Below are 20,071 nucleotides of genomic sequence, written 5' to 3' on the forward strand. Positions count from 1 at the left end.
GCTGGAGGCGCTGGTGTGCCTATTCTGTCTGTTTCTGTCTCTGTCTCTGTCTCTGTCTTTGCCTCTCCCTCTCTTTCAAATAAATGAATAAATAAATATTAAAAAAAAAAACTTGGTAGAGGGCTGGAGAGATAGCCTAGTAGTTAAGACTTTTGCCTGTGAAGCCTAAGGACTCAGGTTCTGAAAGGCCCAAGAATTCAAAAGCCCAGAAATACTATCACGCTCCAAAGGGAGCTTAAGCGGGCCCCTGCATACCTCAAACTCCAGGCTTTAAAGTAAAGAATCCCTCTTCTCATTATATCAGAGCCCGCTCCTAATATAAAACTAGGTAAAAAGGGCATGAGATAGCCCTCAAGGATGGGAAATGAATAATAAAGTAAACCACTTATTTGGTTTCTGTAAGTAGCCCGCACCGTAAGCCGTAGCAGCCTGCCTCAGACCACCAAGGTCATAGGAGACTGATACCACACTCTGCTACTCCCACCCAAGGACCTGCGCAAATGCTGACCTTCAAGGTCATAGGAGACTGATTGGTCCATGAGGGGCTTGAACAAATTAAACTAATTGGCTTAGAAACTATGGAGTGGCACAAACTGACTGGCTTGCAACCTGCGGGCTCCTGATGTTAAAAAAAATGATTGGTCTAGTGCACAGGTTTTGTTAGAAACCCTATAAAAACTGTCCCGTTCCTTCATTCGGGGCTCTGCAGTCCTCTACCCCTGTGCGGTGTACGACTGTGGGCCCCAGTGCGCCTGGAATAAAATCCTCTTGCAGTTTGCATCAAGACCGCTTCTCGTGGGTGATTTGGGGTGTCGCCATATCCGGCAGAGCATGGGGTCCTCATTTTGGGGGTCTTACAGTTCAATTCCCCAGGACTCACATGCGTCTGGGGTTTGTCTGCAGTGGCTAGAGACTCCGGCATGGCCATTCTTGCTCTCAAATAAATAAATAAATGAATAAAATATTAAAATAAAAAAGGAGGAAGCACGCAGGTATGGATCACCAAGACTATGTAGTAGTGAATTGTGAATTCCGGGTTAGCCTAGGCTAGAGAGGTACCCTCAAAAAAAAAATTTGGTAGAAACAAACTTTTTGGTACAGCACAAAAAGCATAGCCTAGAATTAAATGAAGAAGAAGGAACTTCAGCAAAGGGTGTCCAAGTCCACATGGGGAGATTTAGACCCCTGCGCCCCAGATTTGCAGCACTGGGCTGTCAACGGGCAATGGTGCTGAGATCCTTGGGGCCTGTAATTTTAGGTTCTGGTTATAGCAGACAGTGTCGCATGGTTCAGGCGTGGGGTGCATATGTTTCTACGTGCAAAGGGACATAGTGCTCAACCACAGAGCCCTTGCCACTTTTCAGCAGCTGTTCTCCCAGTGACGGCCCTGCGGGAGACCTGCCGGGCTCTCCAGTCTCCTTAGACCCAGGACCGAGCTCCACATCTCGGTGTTCTCCAGCGTCTGCCTTCATCAAGTTTCCAGACGTGTCACCCACTCTGCTGTCCTCTCAACAGCTGGCTGTTGTCTCCTGCTCCCCTATGTCCTATGTATGGCTGTGGAATGTTCTAGTGTTCCCCACGCAAGCTTAGCACATGAATCAGCCTTTGAGGACTCTCAGAGATGGCATGTGGAGAAACAGGTGGTGGCAAAAGTTTCTGAGGCATCAAGAAGAGGGAGGCATGGCAGGGAAGGGTAATTTTGTGTGAGTTCCAGCCACCTGGTTAGCTGGCCTGTGTCTGCCCCCAACTCGGAGGGCAGGTCTGTGGGACAGGAGAGAGCAGAGCTGACCTTCCTCAGCCCTTGCTAGCTCTTCTGGGAGTCTCCATCTGGCAGGAGTCTAGGCAGGATTTCTTCTAGCAGAGGGCACAGCTCTTGGACGGTTCTGTTACAGCGTGTGTGGGCACTGGCTGGTAGCGGTCAGACACGGAGGCGGGAAGGGGTCTGGGTTTCATCTGAAACACGTCGCATTGCTCAGAGTCCACGCCGGTGCGCTTTTGGCAGACACGTCCTCCTAAGTTGGTGCCCGCGACTGGTAACACAAGCTGTTTGGGAGGCAGTGTTATTGGCAGCCCTGTCAGGAGCCACAGCGACGTGCTTTTTGGGATGACTGCGTTCTGTTTGCATTTGCTCTCGATCTGCTATCTTCCCTCTTTAGCGAGGGGCTTAGGACCTGTTGCCATTCGGGGCAAGGCATGTCTATGCTTGAATAGTTTATTTCTTGGGTGTTTGATTATGTCCCTTAAAAAAAAGAAACCCTCTGTGTGTGTGTTTGTGTGTGTGTGTGTGTGTGTGTGTGTGTGTGTACACACTTGTGTCACAGTGACTGTGGAGGTCAGAAGATAATTTTGAGCATTGGTCCTTGTCTTTCACTTTAAGGCAAGCTCTTTGTTCCTCACTGCTGGGCACACCAGGCCCGCTTGCTGACTACGCGTGGCTCTTGTGACCTCGGGGAGCGCAGAGTATGCCGAGGGCACAAGGTCTAGCTGCACAGAGCTCGTCTCATGGTGTCTTCTGAGTGCTGTGCTCCGTGAGCAAATCCTCCTCCTGGCCCAGGGAAGAACAGCTGAGGGGGCGACCCCTGCGTAGAGCCCTGCTGGGGTGCTGCTTGGTGGGGGTCATGCTCTGTAAGTAAGCCGTCACCCAAGGCTGAGGGGTAATCCCGACACAGTGACCCCTGCTGAAGGGCTGCTCTGTGGTCTCACACTCCTGGACAGGGACAAGGAGCTTCTAGAAGTGGCCACAGGAAGTGAGACTTCCCTGTGGTGCGGCTGCTCTGGGTCCCCGTGATCTGTCAGTAAGTCCTCATCCCGAAGCTGAGGGAGGAGCATCAAGGAGTGATCTTGACACAGGACTCTCCATCAAAGTCGCCGCTTTGGGGGACCCACGTTCCTATAAGCAACCCCTCCTTAGGCTCTGTAAGTGACTCCCAGTAAACTTGTATTGGTTCACTGAACTGGTATTGGTGTAGTCATACTTTGGTCTGCCATGTGAACCCTATTTGGGGTGAAGACGTGTTTGTCTCCCCAAGAAAAACGCTCAAAATTATCAATGCTCAAAATTATCTTCTGTGACAATGTAGTTCCTTCATACTTTTTTCATAATGGAATCTGGTCAGTGTTCTGAGGTTTTTATTCCTCTTGAGGGTTTTTAAATTTAATTTAATTTTTCTTTATTTATTTGGGAGAGTGAGAAATAGGTGGGGGGAGGGGGAAAGAAGGGAGAGAGGGGGGGGGGAATGAATGAGTGTGCCAGGGCCTCCAGCCACTGCTGACGAACTCCAGATTGTGCATCTGGCTTACATGGGTACTGGCATGTCAAACCTGGGTCCTTTCACTTTGTAGGCAAGCGCCTTAACCACTAAGCCATTTCCCCAGCCCGCTTATTTGTTTTGTCAAGGTAGGGCCTCTCTGTAGCCCAGGCTGACCTGGAATTCACTATGTATTCTCAGGGTGGTCTTGAACTCACAGTGATCCTCCTACCTCTGCCTCCCAAGTGCTGGGATTAAAGGCGTGCGCCACCACGCCTGGCCCCCTTGAGTAGTTTTTTAGAGAAAGAGAGAAGGCGAAAGTATGTGTGTGAGATAGGTGCTCTAAGGTCCCTCTAGCCACTGAAAATGAACTCCAGATGCAGCACCACTTTGTGCATATGGCTTTATGTGGGATTGAACCCGGGCCGTTAGGTTTGCAAGTGCCTTTAACCACTGAGACATCTCCCCAGCCCCCACTCGTGGCATTTTTACGTGGGTCCTGGGGGTTGAACTCAGGTCCTCATGCTCGCGAGGTGAGCACCGTACTGACTGAGCTCTCTGTCCAGCGGTTTCTGTTCTGAAAGGCGGCGTCTGTGCAGCGTGTAAACCGGAGCCTTTTGTGGAGCTCCACGGTGTGCTCCCGAGCCTCTGGATCCAGTGTGCACTGCCTGTCCATGCTTTGCCCTAATTTTGATGTTCTGTCTGGTTTTGTTTCAGCAGAGGAAGGTTCGAGCTTGGAGGAGATGGACTTCAACTGGGGAGAGTATTTGGAAGAGACGGGCGCGCGGGCCGCACCGCATGCGTCCTTCAGACACGTAGGTTACTCCGCTTCTGCCCGTCCGTGGGGGGCGGCGGGGGGGGGGGGGCACGGCAATGCCGGAGCCGCGTGTGTAAGAGAGCGGAAAGGGGGCGGAAATTCAGCCCACGCTTCGCAGGACTGAGGCGGGGATGTGGCAGTTCGCGTGGTGCTTACAGACAGCTGCACGTGAGGGGCGTCACAGGCTAAGCTGATTCCAGTAAGCAGAGCCTGCAAACCGGGCAACATGGAGTCTTGTTTGCGTTTGACCTAGCGGCTCATGGACCTCGGGCTGGCCTCCAGTTTGTTATGTAGCCAAGAATGACCTCGAACTTCTGCTCCGCCTTCCTCTTAATTCCCAAATGATGGAATCGCACCATGCCTAGTTGATGCAGCTCTGTGGCTTGAACCCAAGTCTGTGTGCGTGCTACGCAAGTGCTCCACCAATGGAGCTACATTCAGACACCCTAGGATGACCTCAAACGTAGACTCCCTGCCTTGGTACTTTTATGTGCTGGGATTATAGGTGTGTATTAGTATGCCTGTACATTTTATCATATTAGTTCCATATTGAAATAGCAGTGAGCTTTATTCTTTCTTTTTTTCTTTTTTTTTGAGGTAGGGTTCCAGTGTAGCCCAAGCTGAACTGGCACTCACGCTGTAGTCCCAAGCTGGCCTTGAACTCACAGTGATCCTCCCACTTCTGCCTCCCGAGTGGTGGGATTAAGGGCGTGCGCCACCATGCCTGGCTAAAATTTATTTTTCATTATTTTTTGATTGTAGCTTCTAGGGAATTTAGCATTTTGTTTGTGGCTCATGTTATATTTGCCTTAAATACATGCCTTTTTTTTAAGGTGACAGAAATACTATACTTTTTAAAAAAAATAAATTTTACTGGGAACTTTAATGCATGACCATACTGCAAATTGGCCATATTCTCATTGAGTTCTCCTCTTTCGTACCTTCCCCCACCCCCATTCCACTGAGGGCCCTCTTCAGTGGGGGTGCTGGTAATTACTGTGGAGTCCTGAATGCACCAGCTGCTGCCTGTGGGCAGGACACCCAGCCAGACAACAGGTGCTCAAGGTGCAATAGAGTCACATAAGTTTTGGGGGTAACCAGCTGCTTTCAGATTGGATATGACGCTCTCTCACTGGGAAGGGGTTCACTCCTGGTGCTGAGAACCAGGTCAGAAATACTGTGTTTTTTTCTTTTTAAAAGTTTTTTATTTTTGTTTATTCTTATTTACTTATTTGAGAGCAACAGACAGACAAAGAGGCAGAGAGAGAGAGAGTGAGCGAGAGAGAGAGAGTGAGAGAGAGAGAGAGGGAGGGAGAGGGAGAGAGAGGAGAGAGAATGGGCACGGCAGGGCCTCCAACCACTGCAAACAAACTCCAAATGCATGTGCTCCCTTGTGCATCTGGCTAACATGGATTCTGGGAAATTGAGCCTCCAACCAGGGTCCTTAGGTTTTACAGGCAAGCGCTTAACCACTAAGCCATCTCTCCAGCCATCTTTTTTCTTTTAAATTTATTTATTTGAGAGCTACAGAGAGAGCAAGAGGCATATATATATATATAGAGAGAGAGAGAGAGAATAGAGAGAGAGAGAGAGAGAGCACGCCAGGGCTTCCAGGCACTGCACACAAACTGCAGACACGTGTGCCCCCTTGTGCAGCTGGCTAACACAGGTCTTGGAGAATTGAGCCTTGAACCGGGGTCTTTAGGCTTCACAGGCAAGCACTTAACTGCTGAGCCATCTCTCCAGCTCAGAAATAACTATTTAATGTACTCTGTTTTTTTTTTCTTTGTTGTTGTTGTTGTTTGTTTTTTCAAGGTAGGGTTTCACTCTAGTCCAGGCTGACCTGGAATTCACTATGGAGTCTCAGGGTGGCCTCGAACTCACGGTGATCCTCCTACCTCTGCCTCCTGAGTGCTGGGATTAAAGACGTGCACCACCACGCCCGATTTAAAGTCCTCTGTTTTTAAGTAGCTCGCCTACACTTCTGGAGGTATGTGTCTAGTGTAATAATTTTTCTTTTTTGTTTTGTTCAACCCCTCCCCCCCTCCTGTGTTTCTGGCTCCTCAAGGTGGAAATCAGCATTCAGAGCAACTTCCAGCCTGGGATGAAGTTGGAGGTGGCCAATAAGAACAACCCGGACACATACTGGGTGGCGACGGTCATCACCACGTGCGGGCAGCTGCTGCTCCTTCGCTACTGTGGCTATGGGCAGGACCGCAGGGCCGACTTCTGGTGTGATGTGGTCATAGCGGACCTGCACCCCGTGGGGTGGTGCACTCAGAACAACAAGGTGTTGATGCCCCCGGATGGTGAGCCCCCCCCACGCGGAAGGCTTGGGTGCGCAAGCAGTTGTCCTTGGGTGGCGGTCCCTGCTGGAGGGGTGGAGAGAGAGAAGCTCACAACAAACCCCTGCGGCTCTCAGAGCAAAGGCCTCCCGCTTTAGAAACCACACCAAGGGCTCATTATTCAGAGAATGCTGGGGCCAGGCCGGTGAATGTATTTCCGTGTTTCAGAGCTCGCCTTAGCCTCCAGGCTGTATTGTATGGGAGATGAAGGTAGGCGTTGATTGGAGGCTGGTCCTCACGCTGCTTTGGGATGTAGGGAGGAAGGTAGAAGGGATGCTGGAATTGAGGTCTTGCCCAAGTCTGTGGTGATCGGGTTTGCTGTTTTTTCCTTTTGATTTAAAGAGTTGACGTTTGGGGCTGGAGAAATGGCTTAGCGGTTAAGAATCTTGCCTGCGAAGCCCAAGGACTCACGTTTGACTCTCCAGGTCCCACGCAAGCCAGATGCACAAGATGCTGCAAGCGTGCAGGGCCACACACACATGCACACGAGGTGGCACGCGTGTCTGGAGCTCAATTACAGTGCGTGGAGTCCCTGGTGTGCCAGTTCTCGCTCTCGCTCTCGCTCTTGCTCTCGCTTTCTCACGTTAAAACAAATACAAAGCCCACTCTGTTGGGCTTGCCTCAAAAAAAAAGAAAAAAAAAAAGAAAAAAGAACGACATTTTTGAACAGGACTCTCTCTAGTAATAAGTTAGAGCCTGTGTTAACTTGTAATCCATCTTAGTATGGGACAACAAGGTATGAAACATGTAAGATGCTAAATCAAAGGAGTGGTCAAATCTCAAAATTCATTCAGTTGTTGTAAAGAAATGGTTCTCTATTGGGGACATATCCCATTGTCATGAAACGTGGTGTTGGTCCTGCTGGCAAGGAAGTGCTGCTGATGTCTTCTGAGACCAGACTTCTCCACAAGGAAGAGTTCTCTGTCAACTGCCAGTAGTGCTGAGCTTGACACACTCTCCCGCCCAGAATGGTCTGCACGGCACAGCGGAGGTATCGGAGCTTCTAAGGGACTGTGCCTGTGAGGACTGAGGGCAACCGTGTCGAACTTTTGTCCTGATCTCCGGGCTTCATTGTATGATCGTGCCAGCATTGGCACCTCACTCCTGGTGTGTGTGTGTTTGTGTGTGTGTGTGTGTGTGTGTGTGTGTGTGTGGTTTTATTTTAGGGTATCACTCTAGCCCAGCCTGCCTTGGTACTCACTCTGTAGCTCCTGGCTGGCCTTGAACTCACAGCAGTCCTTCTACCGCAGACTCCTACCGAGTGCTGGGACTAGAAGTGTGAGCCACCTTGTCCAGCTCCCTGCTGGCCTTTGAGGCCACCTGTCAAGTTTGTATTTTATGTTCCTATACCTGGCTGTTTTTTTTTTTTTTTGAAGTGGTACAAATAGTTTTAGAGGTAACAATGACACCTGTAGCTTCTTTAGTCTTTAATTCTGCCCCCCCCTTAGGGTGTATGTGATCCCTTCCTTTTCTGACTGGGGAGGATGGTCTTTGGCTGTTCTGTCTGCTTTTGTTTTGCATCGTGGACAGCATGCTGAGGAGGGGTCCTGACTGTGGCTGGGGCTTGAGAGAGGCTCTTATGTCACATTTGTCAGCCGAGTCCATTGCCTTGGCCTTTGCTGTCATATTGGCCCTTCACTGTCCGAGAAGAAAGACAAAGGCCGCCTCTTTGGACCCCGGTGCCCGCTCTGCCCTGTGCCTGGACCGGCTTGCCCTCCCCAGACCCCTTCCTCCTCTTCTAGCTGTGACCTTACTCATCTCTCTTTCCAGACCCCGAAGTCAGAACTGGTCTGTGCTCACAGGGCTGCCTGGATCCACAGCGTCTGTCCGTCTGTCTTGTCTGTCATCAGTCATCCATCTCTGCGGGACTTTGGGTGGAACTTGGGTTTTGTGACTACTGGGCATCCCTCTGTGCTTGTGTGAGACGTCCAGCCCTGGAACACACAAGATGCATTACAAAGGCTGTCGTCTGTCGAAGTGCTTCGTTCAGTGATGAGGATGTTCACAGTCGTGCAGCCATTGTCACTGCCTGGTTCTGGAGTGATTTGGTCACTCTCAAAGCTGTTCTTCATTCTGGGCTGTCACAGCCTGTAATCTGCTTCTGGTTTCTGTAGACTTTCCCAACAGGGCTATTTACACAGGCTTACTTACTTTTGCTCACTTTGCATCATAACGTTCTTACAGCACGTCCACATTGTAACTGGAATCCAGATCTTTCCTTCCCTTCCCCTTCCCCTTCCCCTTCCCCTTCCCCTTCCCCTTCCCCTTCCTTCCTTTCTTTTATTTTTCAAGGTAGGGTCTCACTCTTGTCCAGGCTGACCTGGAATTCACTCTATAGTCTCAGGGTGGCTTCGAACTCATGGCGTTTCTCCTACCTCTGCCTCCCGAGTGCTGGGATTAAAGGTGTGTGCCACCACACCTGGCCAAATCTTTTCTTTTTGTTTTATTTTTACTTATTTGAGAGTGACGGACAGAGAGAGAGAGAAAGAGGCAGATATAAAGAGAGAATGGGTGGGCCAGGCCCTCCAGCCACTGCAAACCAAACTTCAGATGCGTGCACCCCCTTGTGCATCTGGCTAATGTGGGTCCTAGAGAATTGAGCCTTGAACCGGGGTCCTCAGGCTTCACAGGCAAGCCCTTAACTGCTAAGCCATCTCTCCAGCCCAAATCTTTTCTTTTTAAGATAAAATAATCTATTGTATGGATTGACCATATTTCTGCATTTTTCAGTTAGTGAATGTTTAAAATTTATTTATTTATTTATTTATTTGAGAGCTACAGACACAGAGAGAAAGACAGGTAGAGGGAGAGAGAGAGAATGGGCGCGCCAGGACTTCCAGCCTCTGCAAACGAACTCCAGACGCATGCGCCCCCTTGTGCATCTGGCTAACGTGGGACCTGGGGAAGCAAGCCTCGAACTGTCGTCCTTAGGCTTCACAGGCAAGCGCTTAACCGCTAAGCCATCTCTCCAGCCCAGTTAGTGAATGTTTAGATGTCAGTGTCCTTCTTAATGTGCATGTCTTGGAATAGAGTATGCCTTACAGTCCTGGACACCGAGTTTTATTTATAGTGGGAGCTTACAGAGTCGCTTGCATTCCCAAGATCTTGTACACACAGCCTAAACTTCAGGAGTTCTCAGTGAAGACCGAGTGAGGAACTGAACAGTCTCTTGGAGGAAGTCAGGCTGCTGCATGCTGAGCCTCACTTTTGGCGGAATAAGGGGCGCGTTAACTCTCCCTGCAAGGCCAACACTCTCTGTCCCCAGCTGCTGGGGGGCTAGCTCCTGTGAACCGAAGCATTCTGTCTTGGGGGGAGGGAGGAGGCTGATAGATTCCAGCTAATGTGACTTTCAAGACTGAGGACAGTTTAGATAATGGCACAATTCCCAAGACCCTTCCTGAAGGTTATTAAGGTCACATTGGTGGCAGAGAGCTGACAAGGAGAGAACACTCTTCAGTGGAGCTGCCTGCAACCAGGCCGGGAACTGCAGGGCACAGCTTTCTCATGAGTGAGTCGTCACCTGGGCTGGGTGGGCTTTTTAGTGACTTAGTCGCCTAGGAGCCATCTGTGCTCTTGTCATTAGCTCCTCACCAATATGGTTCTCAGTAGCCTCAGTAAGTTTATTGCTTCACCAGTGTGGGCTTGTGTGGAATCCTGTCTTGGTCTGTGGCTGATGCCTTTAATGCTTGCGTTTCCACAGGAAAAGGCCCACACTACCAACCTCGCTCCCCATGGCTTTGTATGTGGCAGTATTCGTCTTTATTTCCAGCCTATTCCTTGAGGTGTTCTCTTAAGGTCAGAGGTGGAGAAAGGTTGTTAGTAAGCCAGGCTTTATCTCACCTCACATCACAGTTCTAGCAAATCACAGGGTAAACAGATGAGCTCTGGGTGGAATACTCCATTGCTATTCTCTGGGGCAATGCTTAACTGCACACCTTACCTAAAGTGGTTATAAATGACATTCTTAGGTCTTGTTTTGAATTGAATCTGCCACTAAGGTGATATGATACAATCTATTATTTCATTTTTTAATTCTCTTATGATTTCTAATCTGCCATAAAATAAATCAGTCTTGATGGATGACTTGTACTAATGGGATATTGGGGAAATATCAGTTATAGTTAAAGAATTAGGGTAGGGAGATGCCTCAATCAGTAAAGGGCCTGTTCCACAGCTGTGAGGACCTGAGTTTGAGACAAGCTTTCTAGCTGGAATTGCTGAGCTCTGGGTTCAGTGAGCGACTTTTTCTCGATAAGTAAAGAGCGATTGAGGGACATACTTGATGTGGACCTGTGTCCTCCATACATGTACACAGATGCACATTCAAATATGCATTCACATGCACCGATCGCACACACTCATGCAAGAAAAATATCAGAGGCCCACCCAGCTCTGCACAGAGATGCCAAGTCGCTTAGGCCCCATGTACTCAGGAGACAGACGGACGTGAGTTCGTTGTGGGGGTTGTGTACACATTGGGGGACGCCGAGACAGGGAGTCCAGAAGGGGTCACAGGAGGGACCCGAGAGTCAGGCTGGCCCCTGGCTGCCGCCTACCATGTCAGTGTCTTTATCCCTGTTGTGACTCGTCCATAAAATTCGACACTGGAGCAGCTAAATGCCCTTGGGGAGGGCACTGATCACACTTTATAGCAGTTGCTCTAGTGACAGTGTCAGAGTCGCGAATGTCGCCACTAAGAGCTCAGGGCTTCCTCTGGGACGATCAGGGCTGCTGCTGGAGTGCAGGCCCAACTCCCTGCTCTCTCTTGGAAGAAAGAAAAAAAAGGTTGAGAAACACCATCAAATTTGTACCTGCAGACTCTGTACTATTAGCCAAGACACACACGCCTGTGAAGTGACAAGATCAAAATGAAAAATGGGAGACCATTACTGTGATGGAAAGATTTGAAGTCTGTTAAAACAGTGACAAGGGATGTTAACTCAGAGTTCTTCAGTGTTTTATTTTTTAAGAACTTAAAAGAATTTACTGCGAAATCAATATGACTTGGAAATCTCTAGTCTGGAGAACAAAGACAGGAAATAGCAGGTTCACAGGGCAAGAGGTTTTATTGATTTTTGGGGGGTAGGATAATTATTGCTTTGTAACCAGAGGCAGTCGTCGTTCTAGAGGGAATAGGAGAATCTGTTTTCCGAACAGAGAGTTTTGTTTGGGTGGTTTTCTTTGAGAGCGAAGACTGTGGTCCATTCTGCAACTGCGCCCGGCCAGTCCCTGGTCAGCCCTGAAAGGCATCGCTGCATAGCAGCATGGGTTCCAGCCACCTGGAGCCTAGTGCTTTGGTCTGGGAGGCTCCATGGTGACAAGACTGGCTGCTTCTAACAGATGCCAGGAGCCAGCGTGGTGTAAGGAAGGGCTCCGCGCTTAGACCGGACACCGGGGTGCTGATGAGGTCTCCACCGCGACTCGCTAACCCCACGGGCGAGTGTCCTTTCTATCCCCAGTGGGCCCCTCTTTGACAAGAGGTTATAGAAGGCCATCTCAGAGAACTGTCCACCCAGCATTCCTAGCTTTGTGGTTCTTGTGAAGGAAGGAAACTAGGAAGGTGTGGATGCTTAGTTTTCCATTTTCTGGTTAGGGAGTGGGGTTGGCTTTGGCATTAGAATCTGTACATGCAGGTCGTCTGCCACGAGGTCTGGAACGAAGTGTTCGTATCTCTTTTGGTGATGGTGAACTTTCAATGGATCGAGGGACATCTAATGCAGGCTAGCAAATTATGAGTTCCTGAGTAATTTCACTTAATCATTCCCTTTGGGACCTGAGGAAACTTTTTAAAAGAGTTTCTAGTTCTGGACTGAGTGATCAGGAGGGCGGGTGGCAGGCTGGACTCTGGCACTGGCGGGTGTGTGCCGCATGGCAGAGGGGAGAGAATGCTCCCTTCTCGTAGGATTCAAGCTGATTGTCCAGAGTACTCGCCTATTCTAGTTTCTGCGTTGAAAGCAAGTAGTTCCGTCCGTCCTCCCTCCCTCCCTCTTGTCTGTCTTTTGATAGACATGTCAGTCATCACTGAGACAGTGTCTCATGTAGCTCAGCCTGACCTTGAATTCACTGTGCACTGATGAGTTTCTGTGGTGCCAGGGACTGAGCTAGGCAAATGCTCTGCCAACCGAGCTGTAGCTAAGTACTGTCCCCAAGCCACCTCCCTGCCCTGATTTTACTACGTTAGACTGGTTTACAGGCACAAGGAACTCTCTTTGCAGTTCCATGTTTTCCTGCCTTGCTATTTTAACTTAATCTTTGAATTAATATAGGTCACCATTATTATGCTAAATGTTAGGAGGAAGGAAAAGCGCTCGGCAGCATTCTTAGTACATGTCTTTGTGACGTGTTCCCCGTCAGCAGTCAGAGGACTCCATTAATAAGGGCGTGTTCACAGAGAACTGAGCTCAGTGGCCAATTGGCCATTCAGAGAGCAGTGGTCCTGCTCAGGGGGCTAATCAACGCTAATCTTTCATATTAAAAGTATTAAGGAACATAGTACATTAAAGCTTCACTAAGTGCAGCAGGGGATTAGGGCCCTTATTAACGGAGCAAAATGTAAAACGTTTGGCTTAGTGAATCAATAAGGCTTGATTTATTCATAAGTGCATGCGAGGCTCGCAAAGGGCAGCTGCCAAATAATTATTGTTTATAGTGATAAAGTACGGAAATCATTTAACCCAGCGACTGCTTCATTGTTACTTAGTGAGCAGTAGCCACGGCGCCTCCTCATGTCGGGCAGGTGCTTCGGCATTCCGGCGGGTGCCTGTGCGTCCCGTGAATAGGATGCTGCTGTGGGAGACGCCAGGTAGCCTGCGTGAGGGTGCGCGCCGCGCTAAGACCCCTCGGCGTGTAAATGGAGACGTATTTACGCGTGCTTCCTACTGTGGCAGTGAGAGTATTATTGGAATTACATTGCCTTAGGAGTCATGCTACTAATTTTTATTTTTGCCATTATTAAAATTTCTGTAATTTGAATTGCAAACACCTGCAGCCTCGCCAGAATGACTCTTATGTACCACTTAGAGCTGAATCACAATTCCTGGGGTTGGTTAACATATAGCTTATTTGAATAGAGGAATGTTTATTCATGAGGTGTAAGGAGAACGTGTGAAGCTTGCCTTATGTTATATGGGTAGACCTGCCAAGCCGTGCAGCTTGGTTCAGGGTCTGTTGGGGGAATGATAGTTGTCTTTCCTTGTGTTGGCTGTAAAGGAAGAGTTGTTAGTAGGCAGTACACGGACTCTAATGTCATCAGAGCGCAGGATTTGCCACACCACAGCCACTGTGGACTCTAGGAAGTCGAATTTGTTTTTTTTTTTTAAAATAGTTTATTTAGGGCTGGAGAGATAGCTTAGTGGTTAAGGCGTTTCCTATGAAGTCAAAGGACCAAGGTTCGATTCCCCAGGACCCACATAAGCCAGATACACAAGGGGTGCATGCATCTGAAGTTTGTTTGCCGTGACTAGAGGCCCTGGCGTGCCCATTCTCTCTCTCTCTCTCTTGTCTCTTCTAGATCTCTCTCTCTCTCTCTCTCTGCTTCCAAATAAATAAATAAAATTTTAAAAGTTAATTTATTTATGGAGAGGGAGGGAATGGGCATGCCAGGGCTTCTGGCCACTGCAAATGAATTCCAGATGCATGTGCCACTGTATGCATCTGGCTTATGTGGGTACTAGGGAATCGAACCCGGGTCCATAGGTTTTGCATGCAAGCACGTTAACCACTAAGCCATCTCTCCAGCCCAAATTTGTGTTTTTGAGACTATCCATTTTAAGAGTTTCTTATTTAAATGATATTTTACTAATATTAAATGACATTATGTTTTTGGAGGTCTTAAATTATAACTGGAATTTCCATCATCTTTTATTTACTTATTTTGAGATGGAGAAAGAGGCAGGTAGGATGGATGGGCCAGGGCCTCCACCACTGCAAAAGAACTCCAGGCCCTGTACCACCTTGTGCATCTGGCTTATGTGGGTACTGGGGAATTGAACCTATGTCCTTAAGCTTCACAGGCAAGTGCCTTAACCACTGAGCCCTCTCTCCAACCCAAGTTTCCTCTTATTTTAGTAAGAGATTTGCTGATGAGTTGTGGCCTCAGCCCATGATTCTCCCAACTCAGCCTCCTGAATGCTGGAATTACAAGCTTGTGACCACTTGGAATTGAAGAAGATTGAAGAAAGCAAGGAAAGATCATTAAATAAATACTGCAGTTTGATATAGAGAGAGGGGATAAACAATACACTGTTGGTACAAGAAAAGCTAAAGAGCTGAGGAAACAGTTATCAACAAAGCTCTTGCCTTGCAAGCCTGTGGACCCAAGTGCCCAGGCCCGGCGGCCCATGCTTGCAATCCCAGCATGGGGGAGGCAGAGGCAGTCACATCCCTGGAAGTATCCATGTCTCCAGCTCTTCTAGCCTAGTTGGTGAACTCCAGGCTAGTGGAAGACCCTGTCCCAAATAGAAGTGGACGGTATACCTGAGGGATGACCTCCATGGCTGCCCTTTGGCCTCCATAATTACACGCATGCATTTGCACACAGAGCAAAGTTACAGTGTGTTTGATTAATACGACATTAAATAAATTTGAATGTCACCGTTAAACATTTTTGAGGCATTTTCTTGCTCTAGCCCAGGCTGGACTAAAACACTATATAGCCTAATCTGGCTGCCTGCCTCGACCTCCCAGGTGCTGGCCTGTGACACCAAACCCTGCCAGAAAGCTACTTTTTCACAATGGTGTGTGAAACAGGGAACATTCTGGTAGCAAACAAGCTCATCCTTTCTCTCTGGGCATTTAGTGCGCCTTTTAAAACAAAACCCACATGGGTTTGAATCCTATCTGACCAGATCCAAAGTCTTCATAGACATGTGGCATGGAGTAGAGGGGCTTGGACTTGGCTTCTGAGTGCCTGGGTGAGCATGCGTGTGCATGTGTGTGTGCGGGTGCGCGTGCGTGCGCTCACACATCAAGGCATATTTTGGTTTAATTTCAGGGTTTGCCACTTTTAAATCATACCACTTAATTTAAAGAATTTGAACATCTGGCTTCTCTGGAAAAATGGGAAGACAAGACAATTGGATCTTCATTCCAAGTTACCTACTCCAGCCAAGTTTCCTGATGGTCCCTTGCTTGTGTCCCATTCCAGCTTGGCCTTTTTCTCTGCTTACACCTAGTTACAGTCCTTTATTTTGTATGCATATGTGTGTGTGGGGTGCTTATATGGGTATGCATGTTGGCATGTGTGTGGATGCCCGGATGTGTATGCATGTGAGTGTATTATGTACGTGTTCATGTGGAAGCCAGATGTTGATATCAGGCATGTCTTCAATTGTTTCCCACCGTAATTTAATTTTCTGGTGTTTTGAAGACAGGTCTCACACTAGTGCAGGCTTCCGTGTGATTCACTCAGTATCTCATACTGGTCTCAAACCCATGGTGATCCTCCTACCTGCTGTGTGATGGGATTAAAGGTGTGTGCCATCACATCCTTCTCACATGATTGTTTTTGATACTAGATCTCTTACTGAAGCTGGAGCTCACTGATTCGACTAGATGCGTTAGCTAGCAAGGCCTCTAGGATCTTCCTGTCACCACCATACTGGGCTTCTATTTGGGTTTTGGGGTCGTGGTTGCCTTGTAACCCCTTTATAGATTGAGTCATCTAGTAGCAAAGTCTTGACATTGCATCAGATAATCTAGAGATGACTGTAAAGTATGTGTCAGTTACATGTAAATAGCTAGCTGCCCGAATACCTTCTTTGGTTGCTATGATAAAAAGCAAGTTGAGGAAGGAAGCTTTTGCTCCGTCTCACAGTTTGCAGGGGCAGCAGTCCGTCATGCTGAGGGAGTCGTGGTAGTGGGAGCTTAGGGCGATTGTTCACCTGGGTCAGCCATCAGGAGACGGGGGTGGGTGCTGGTGCCAAGCTCACAGACTCCTTTGTATGTCGTCCAGGGCACCCAGCCCATGCCCTGGCACCACCCACAGTTGGGGTGGTACTCCTACCTCAGTTAAACTGATCTAGAAAATCCCAGAGATTGGTTTCCATGGTGCTTCTAAATCCTGTCAAATTCACGACTGAAAATAACAGTCTTAAACTGTTCTTTGCAGGACTTAGTCCCCGTGGATGTAGCGTTTATGGGAGCCCGGGGTTCAATCCACATTGAGCACCCAGGGACCTGTCTGTTATCTGGTGCAGCCCGGTTTACAGCTCAGGATTCTCTTCACTGTGCTTGGGTGCTGAGATTGTGACATGGGCTACTGAGCCCAGCTCGCCTTTTCTCTTCTAAATCCCCGAGTGGTGAGGGTTGTCTTTTTTTTCATTTTTTTAGTTTTGGTTTTTTGAGGTAGGGTCTCACTTCTAGTCCAGGCTGACCTGGAATTCATGATGTATTCTCAGGGTGCCCTCGAACTCACGGCGATCCTCCTACCTCTGCCTCCCAAGGGCTGGGTTTAAAGGCATGTGCCACCACGCCCGGCTGTGTTAGGGTTGTCTTTTGATATTTGCTTTATACCAAGTATTTCCTTTACCAGTGTGTTGCACAATAAAGAAAACAGAAATTTATATTATTTGTGCCACAGCTCTCCAATGTAATTAAAAGCACCGTGTGTGTGTGTGTGTGTGTGTGTGTGTGTGTGTGTGTGTGTGAGAGAGAGAGAGAGAGAGAGAGAGAGAGAGGGAGAGAGATATTTTAGTGGATTATAGACAGAACTTAAGAGAAGGGTACAGAGAACACCTACCCATGAGAAGATAGGAGCCAGGTAAAACCCCCAGTATTATTTTAAAATATTTTATTTATTAGAGAGAGAGAGAGAGAGAGAATGGGCACACCAGGGCCTTTATCCTGCAAATAAACTCCAGACACATGCGCCACCTTGTGCCACCTGGCTTATGTGGGTCCTGGGGAATTGAACCTGGGTCCTTACGCTTTGAAGGGAAGCACTTTAACTGCTGAGCCATCTCTCCAGCCCCACCCCCAGTGTTTTAATTGTATGCCTTTTATATCCTGGCATAACTGTATTTAATCCTATCCTCAGAACAAACTTGGAAACTATTTTATACTTCAGGAAATATGTGACTATGGCTCCTGCTGGGCAGGTGACTTGTAGGAGATTTAAGCAAAGGGAGATCAATGCTTTGCAAATAGTAGGGATGGGATCAGTCAGTGTTTGTTTACGTTTTCTAAAATTTAATTTTATTTATTTGAGAGAGGGAAAGGCAGATAGAATGAGTGTGGTAGGACCTTCAGCTGCTGTGAAGGAACTCCAGACACATGCGCCACTTTGTGCATCTGGCTTACATGACTTCTGGGGAATTGAACCTGGGTTCTTTGGCTTTGCAGGCAAGTGCCCTAACCACTGAACAACTTCTCCAGCCTATACTTTTTATTTTATCTTATATTTTGTGCTTTTTCAAGGCTCTCACTCTAGCCCAAGCTAAGTTGGAACTCACTCTGAGGTCCCAGGCTGGCCTTCAACTCACGGTGATCCTCCTATCTCTGCTAGGATTAAAGGTGTGTTCCACACCATGTCCGGCTATTTACTTTTTGCATTTGTATATGGAATGTGAGTGTACTTGTGCATTTGCACTTGTGCATGTGTATGTGTTTGTGGAATGCGAGTGTGTATGTATGTTGGTATGATGTGTGTGGGGCACCAGAGGTTGACACTGGGCTGTCTTCCAGTTGCTCTTCCACCTCATTGCTATTTTTTATTTTGAGGTAGACTCTCTCACTGATGGGGACTCACCATTTCTGCTAGATTAGCCAGCAAGTCTCTGGGATCCTCGTGTCTCTGTCTCTCCCGTTCTGGAATTACAAGCACACACCATCATGCCTGGGATCCAAACTTGGCTGTTCATACTCGTGTGGCAAGCGCTTTTATCCCCGGAGCCATCTCCCTAGTCAAGTGTTTGTTTAGTGATCAGATTGTATCAGTAAAATCTTATATGAGAATAGGCAGGCTTGCGATGTCAAGAACATGTCATTGAGAAAAGTTACGATGTTCTTGTCACGTGGTCTTAAGAACAGGTTGGGAAGCTGCCATCCGGAATGTGTGTGTGTGTGTGTGTGTGTGTGTTTTAGTGGGGAGGGGCAGCAAATAAAACGGAAGAGCTGTGGTCTGGAACTTCTTTACCAAATGGTAATCATGAAATTATGTAAAGTTATGTAAATTGGATCGGATGCTATTTGGGTTTTCCTTTGCTGCATGAGCACTGTAAGCACAAAGCAGTGACGAAAAGATTTTCCCTTTCAGTGCGAGTCATAAATGAATTTATTTTCTCCCATGTTGCCATCGAGCAACGTGCATACTTTCAGCCACGTGTGTTCGGCTCTGTGTCGACTATGTGAGTGAGCTTCTCTGGCCTCTTGTCCATCGTTTTTTTCTCCTTGACTCTGTTTCATCTCCTTGAGTGTCAGAACCTTAGATCCGCTTGGCCTGCGCCTCCAGTTCTCTCTCCCATTGCCCCATCTCCTACTTGACGCCTCATCTCACTGGCCGGATGACGTAAGGCATGCCACCTGGAACCTGTAAGTCTCCCTGGGTCCGGCTTGGCCTATGGGACGTTGGCTGCTTCCTCTCTGGCCCTGCGTGTTGTCCTGAGTTTACCCGCTGTGGGTTCGCGGTGCCCGGCAGTGTCGGCCGCTCTCCTTCACGCTGCTCGTCTCAGCCAGTCTGTGTCTGGTCAGCTGCCGTCAGCGCTGTTGGAAGCACATCTCCGACTCCGGTGCTGCTGCGGCTCCTCCTCTTCCTTCTCCTCCCCCACCCCCGCCCCTTCTTCTATTTTGTTTTGAGGTAGCCCAGGCTAACCTGGAATTCACTACGTAGTCTCAGGCTGGCCTTGAATTCGCAGCGATCCTCCTACCTGCCTCCCAAGTGCTGGGATTGAAGGCGGGCACCTGCCCGTCTCCTGGGCTCCGCTGCTGCTTAGTCTCCCTCCTGCTCCGCGTTCCGTGGGCACAACTGCAGGCCAGGCCCGGCCTCCTTGCTGCGTGCACGCTTCCTTTCCAAGATCGCTCTTCTGTTTCAAGGCGGTTCTGCAGTCAGTGGCCCCCCTGAGAGAGACGCTACCTTTCCCTTAGCTCTAAGGGAAGAGTTTCCTGAGCCAGGAGTCATCTTATGGCTCGTGAGTGTGACTTTCCATGTCCTGGGGTTTGGATGGTGTGGCTCAGAGGTGAGGTTACTGTTGTGTTGGGATGCCCTAGAGAAGTAGGATGCATACTTACATGGGCCAGTGAGGGAATTGGCTTGTTTTTATGGCAAGTCTGAGATAAGATGGAGAGGATTAATAAGTAGGAGGCTTGGGAAGACTTGATATTATGACTTAGTTACCTTCTCATTGCTGTGGCCAAATACCTGACCAGTAGCTTAAAGAAGACAGGATTTACTTTGGCTTATGGTATGACCTTGCAGTTGGCTCATCGTGGCCGCATGGCATGATGGCAGGAGCGTGAAGTTGAGCTGGGCATCAGGAGCCCGAGAGCTGGTGCTCCGCTCACTTCATAAGTTTTATTCAGTCTGGGTCTCTAGCCCATGGAATGGTAGCGCCCACAGTTAGGGGGCTCCTCGCACCTCAATTAGCCTAATCTAGAGACTCCCTCATAGTCATTCCCAGAGAGTGTTTCCTGTCAAGTTATGACCAGAGAGGAACCATCACACTGAT

The 20,071-nt window shown here is 48.5% G+C and overlaps 1 protein-coding gene across 12 annotated transcripts in view; it reads left to right on the forward strand.

Annotated features, from left to right (window-relative positions):
• Nucleotides 1–20,071, forward strand: part of Sfmbt2 (Scm like with four mbt domains 2) — a 242,588-nt gene that overhangs the window by 31,501 nt on the left and 191,016 nt on the right. For 8 of the 12 annotated variants that reach the window (XM_045134896.1, XM_045134901.1, XM_045134900.1 and 5 more), the window contains exons 3-4: nucleotides 3,966–4,063; nucleotides 6,134–6,374. In XM_045134896.1, coding sequence (XP_044990831.1) covers nucleotides 3,966–4,063; nucleotides 6,134–6,374 — 339 coding nt within the window. The remainder of the gene's footprint in view (nucleotides 1–3,965; nucleotides 4,064–6,133; nucleotides 6,375–20,071) is intronic. The other 4 variants (XM_045134899.1, XM_045134903.1, XM_045134905.1 and 1 more) reach the window with 1 other exon arrangement.

This window comes from Jaculus jaculus, chromosome 15, assembly GCF_020740685.1.
Source record: "Jaculus jaculus isolate mJacJac1 chromosome 15, mJacJac1.mat.Y.cur, whole genome shotgun sequence".
In the NCBI taxonomy this organism is placed as follows: domain Eukaryota; kingdom Metazoa; phylum Chordata; class Mammalia; order Rodentia; family Dipodidae; genus Jaculus; species Jaculus jaculus.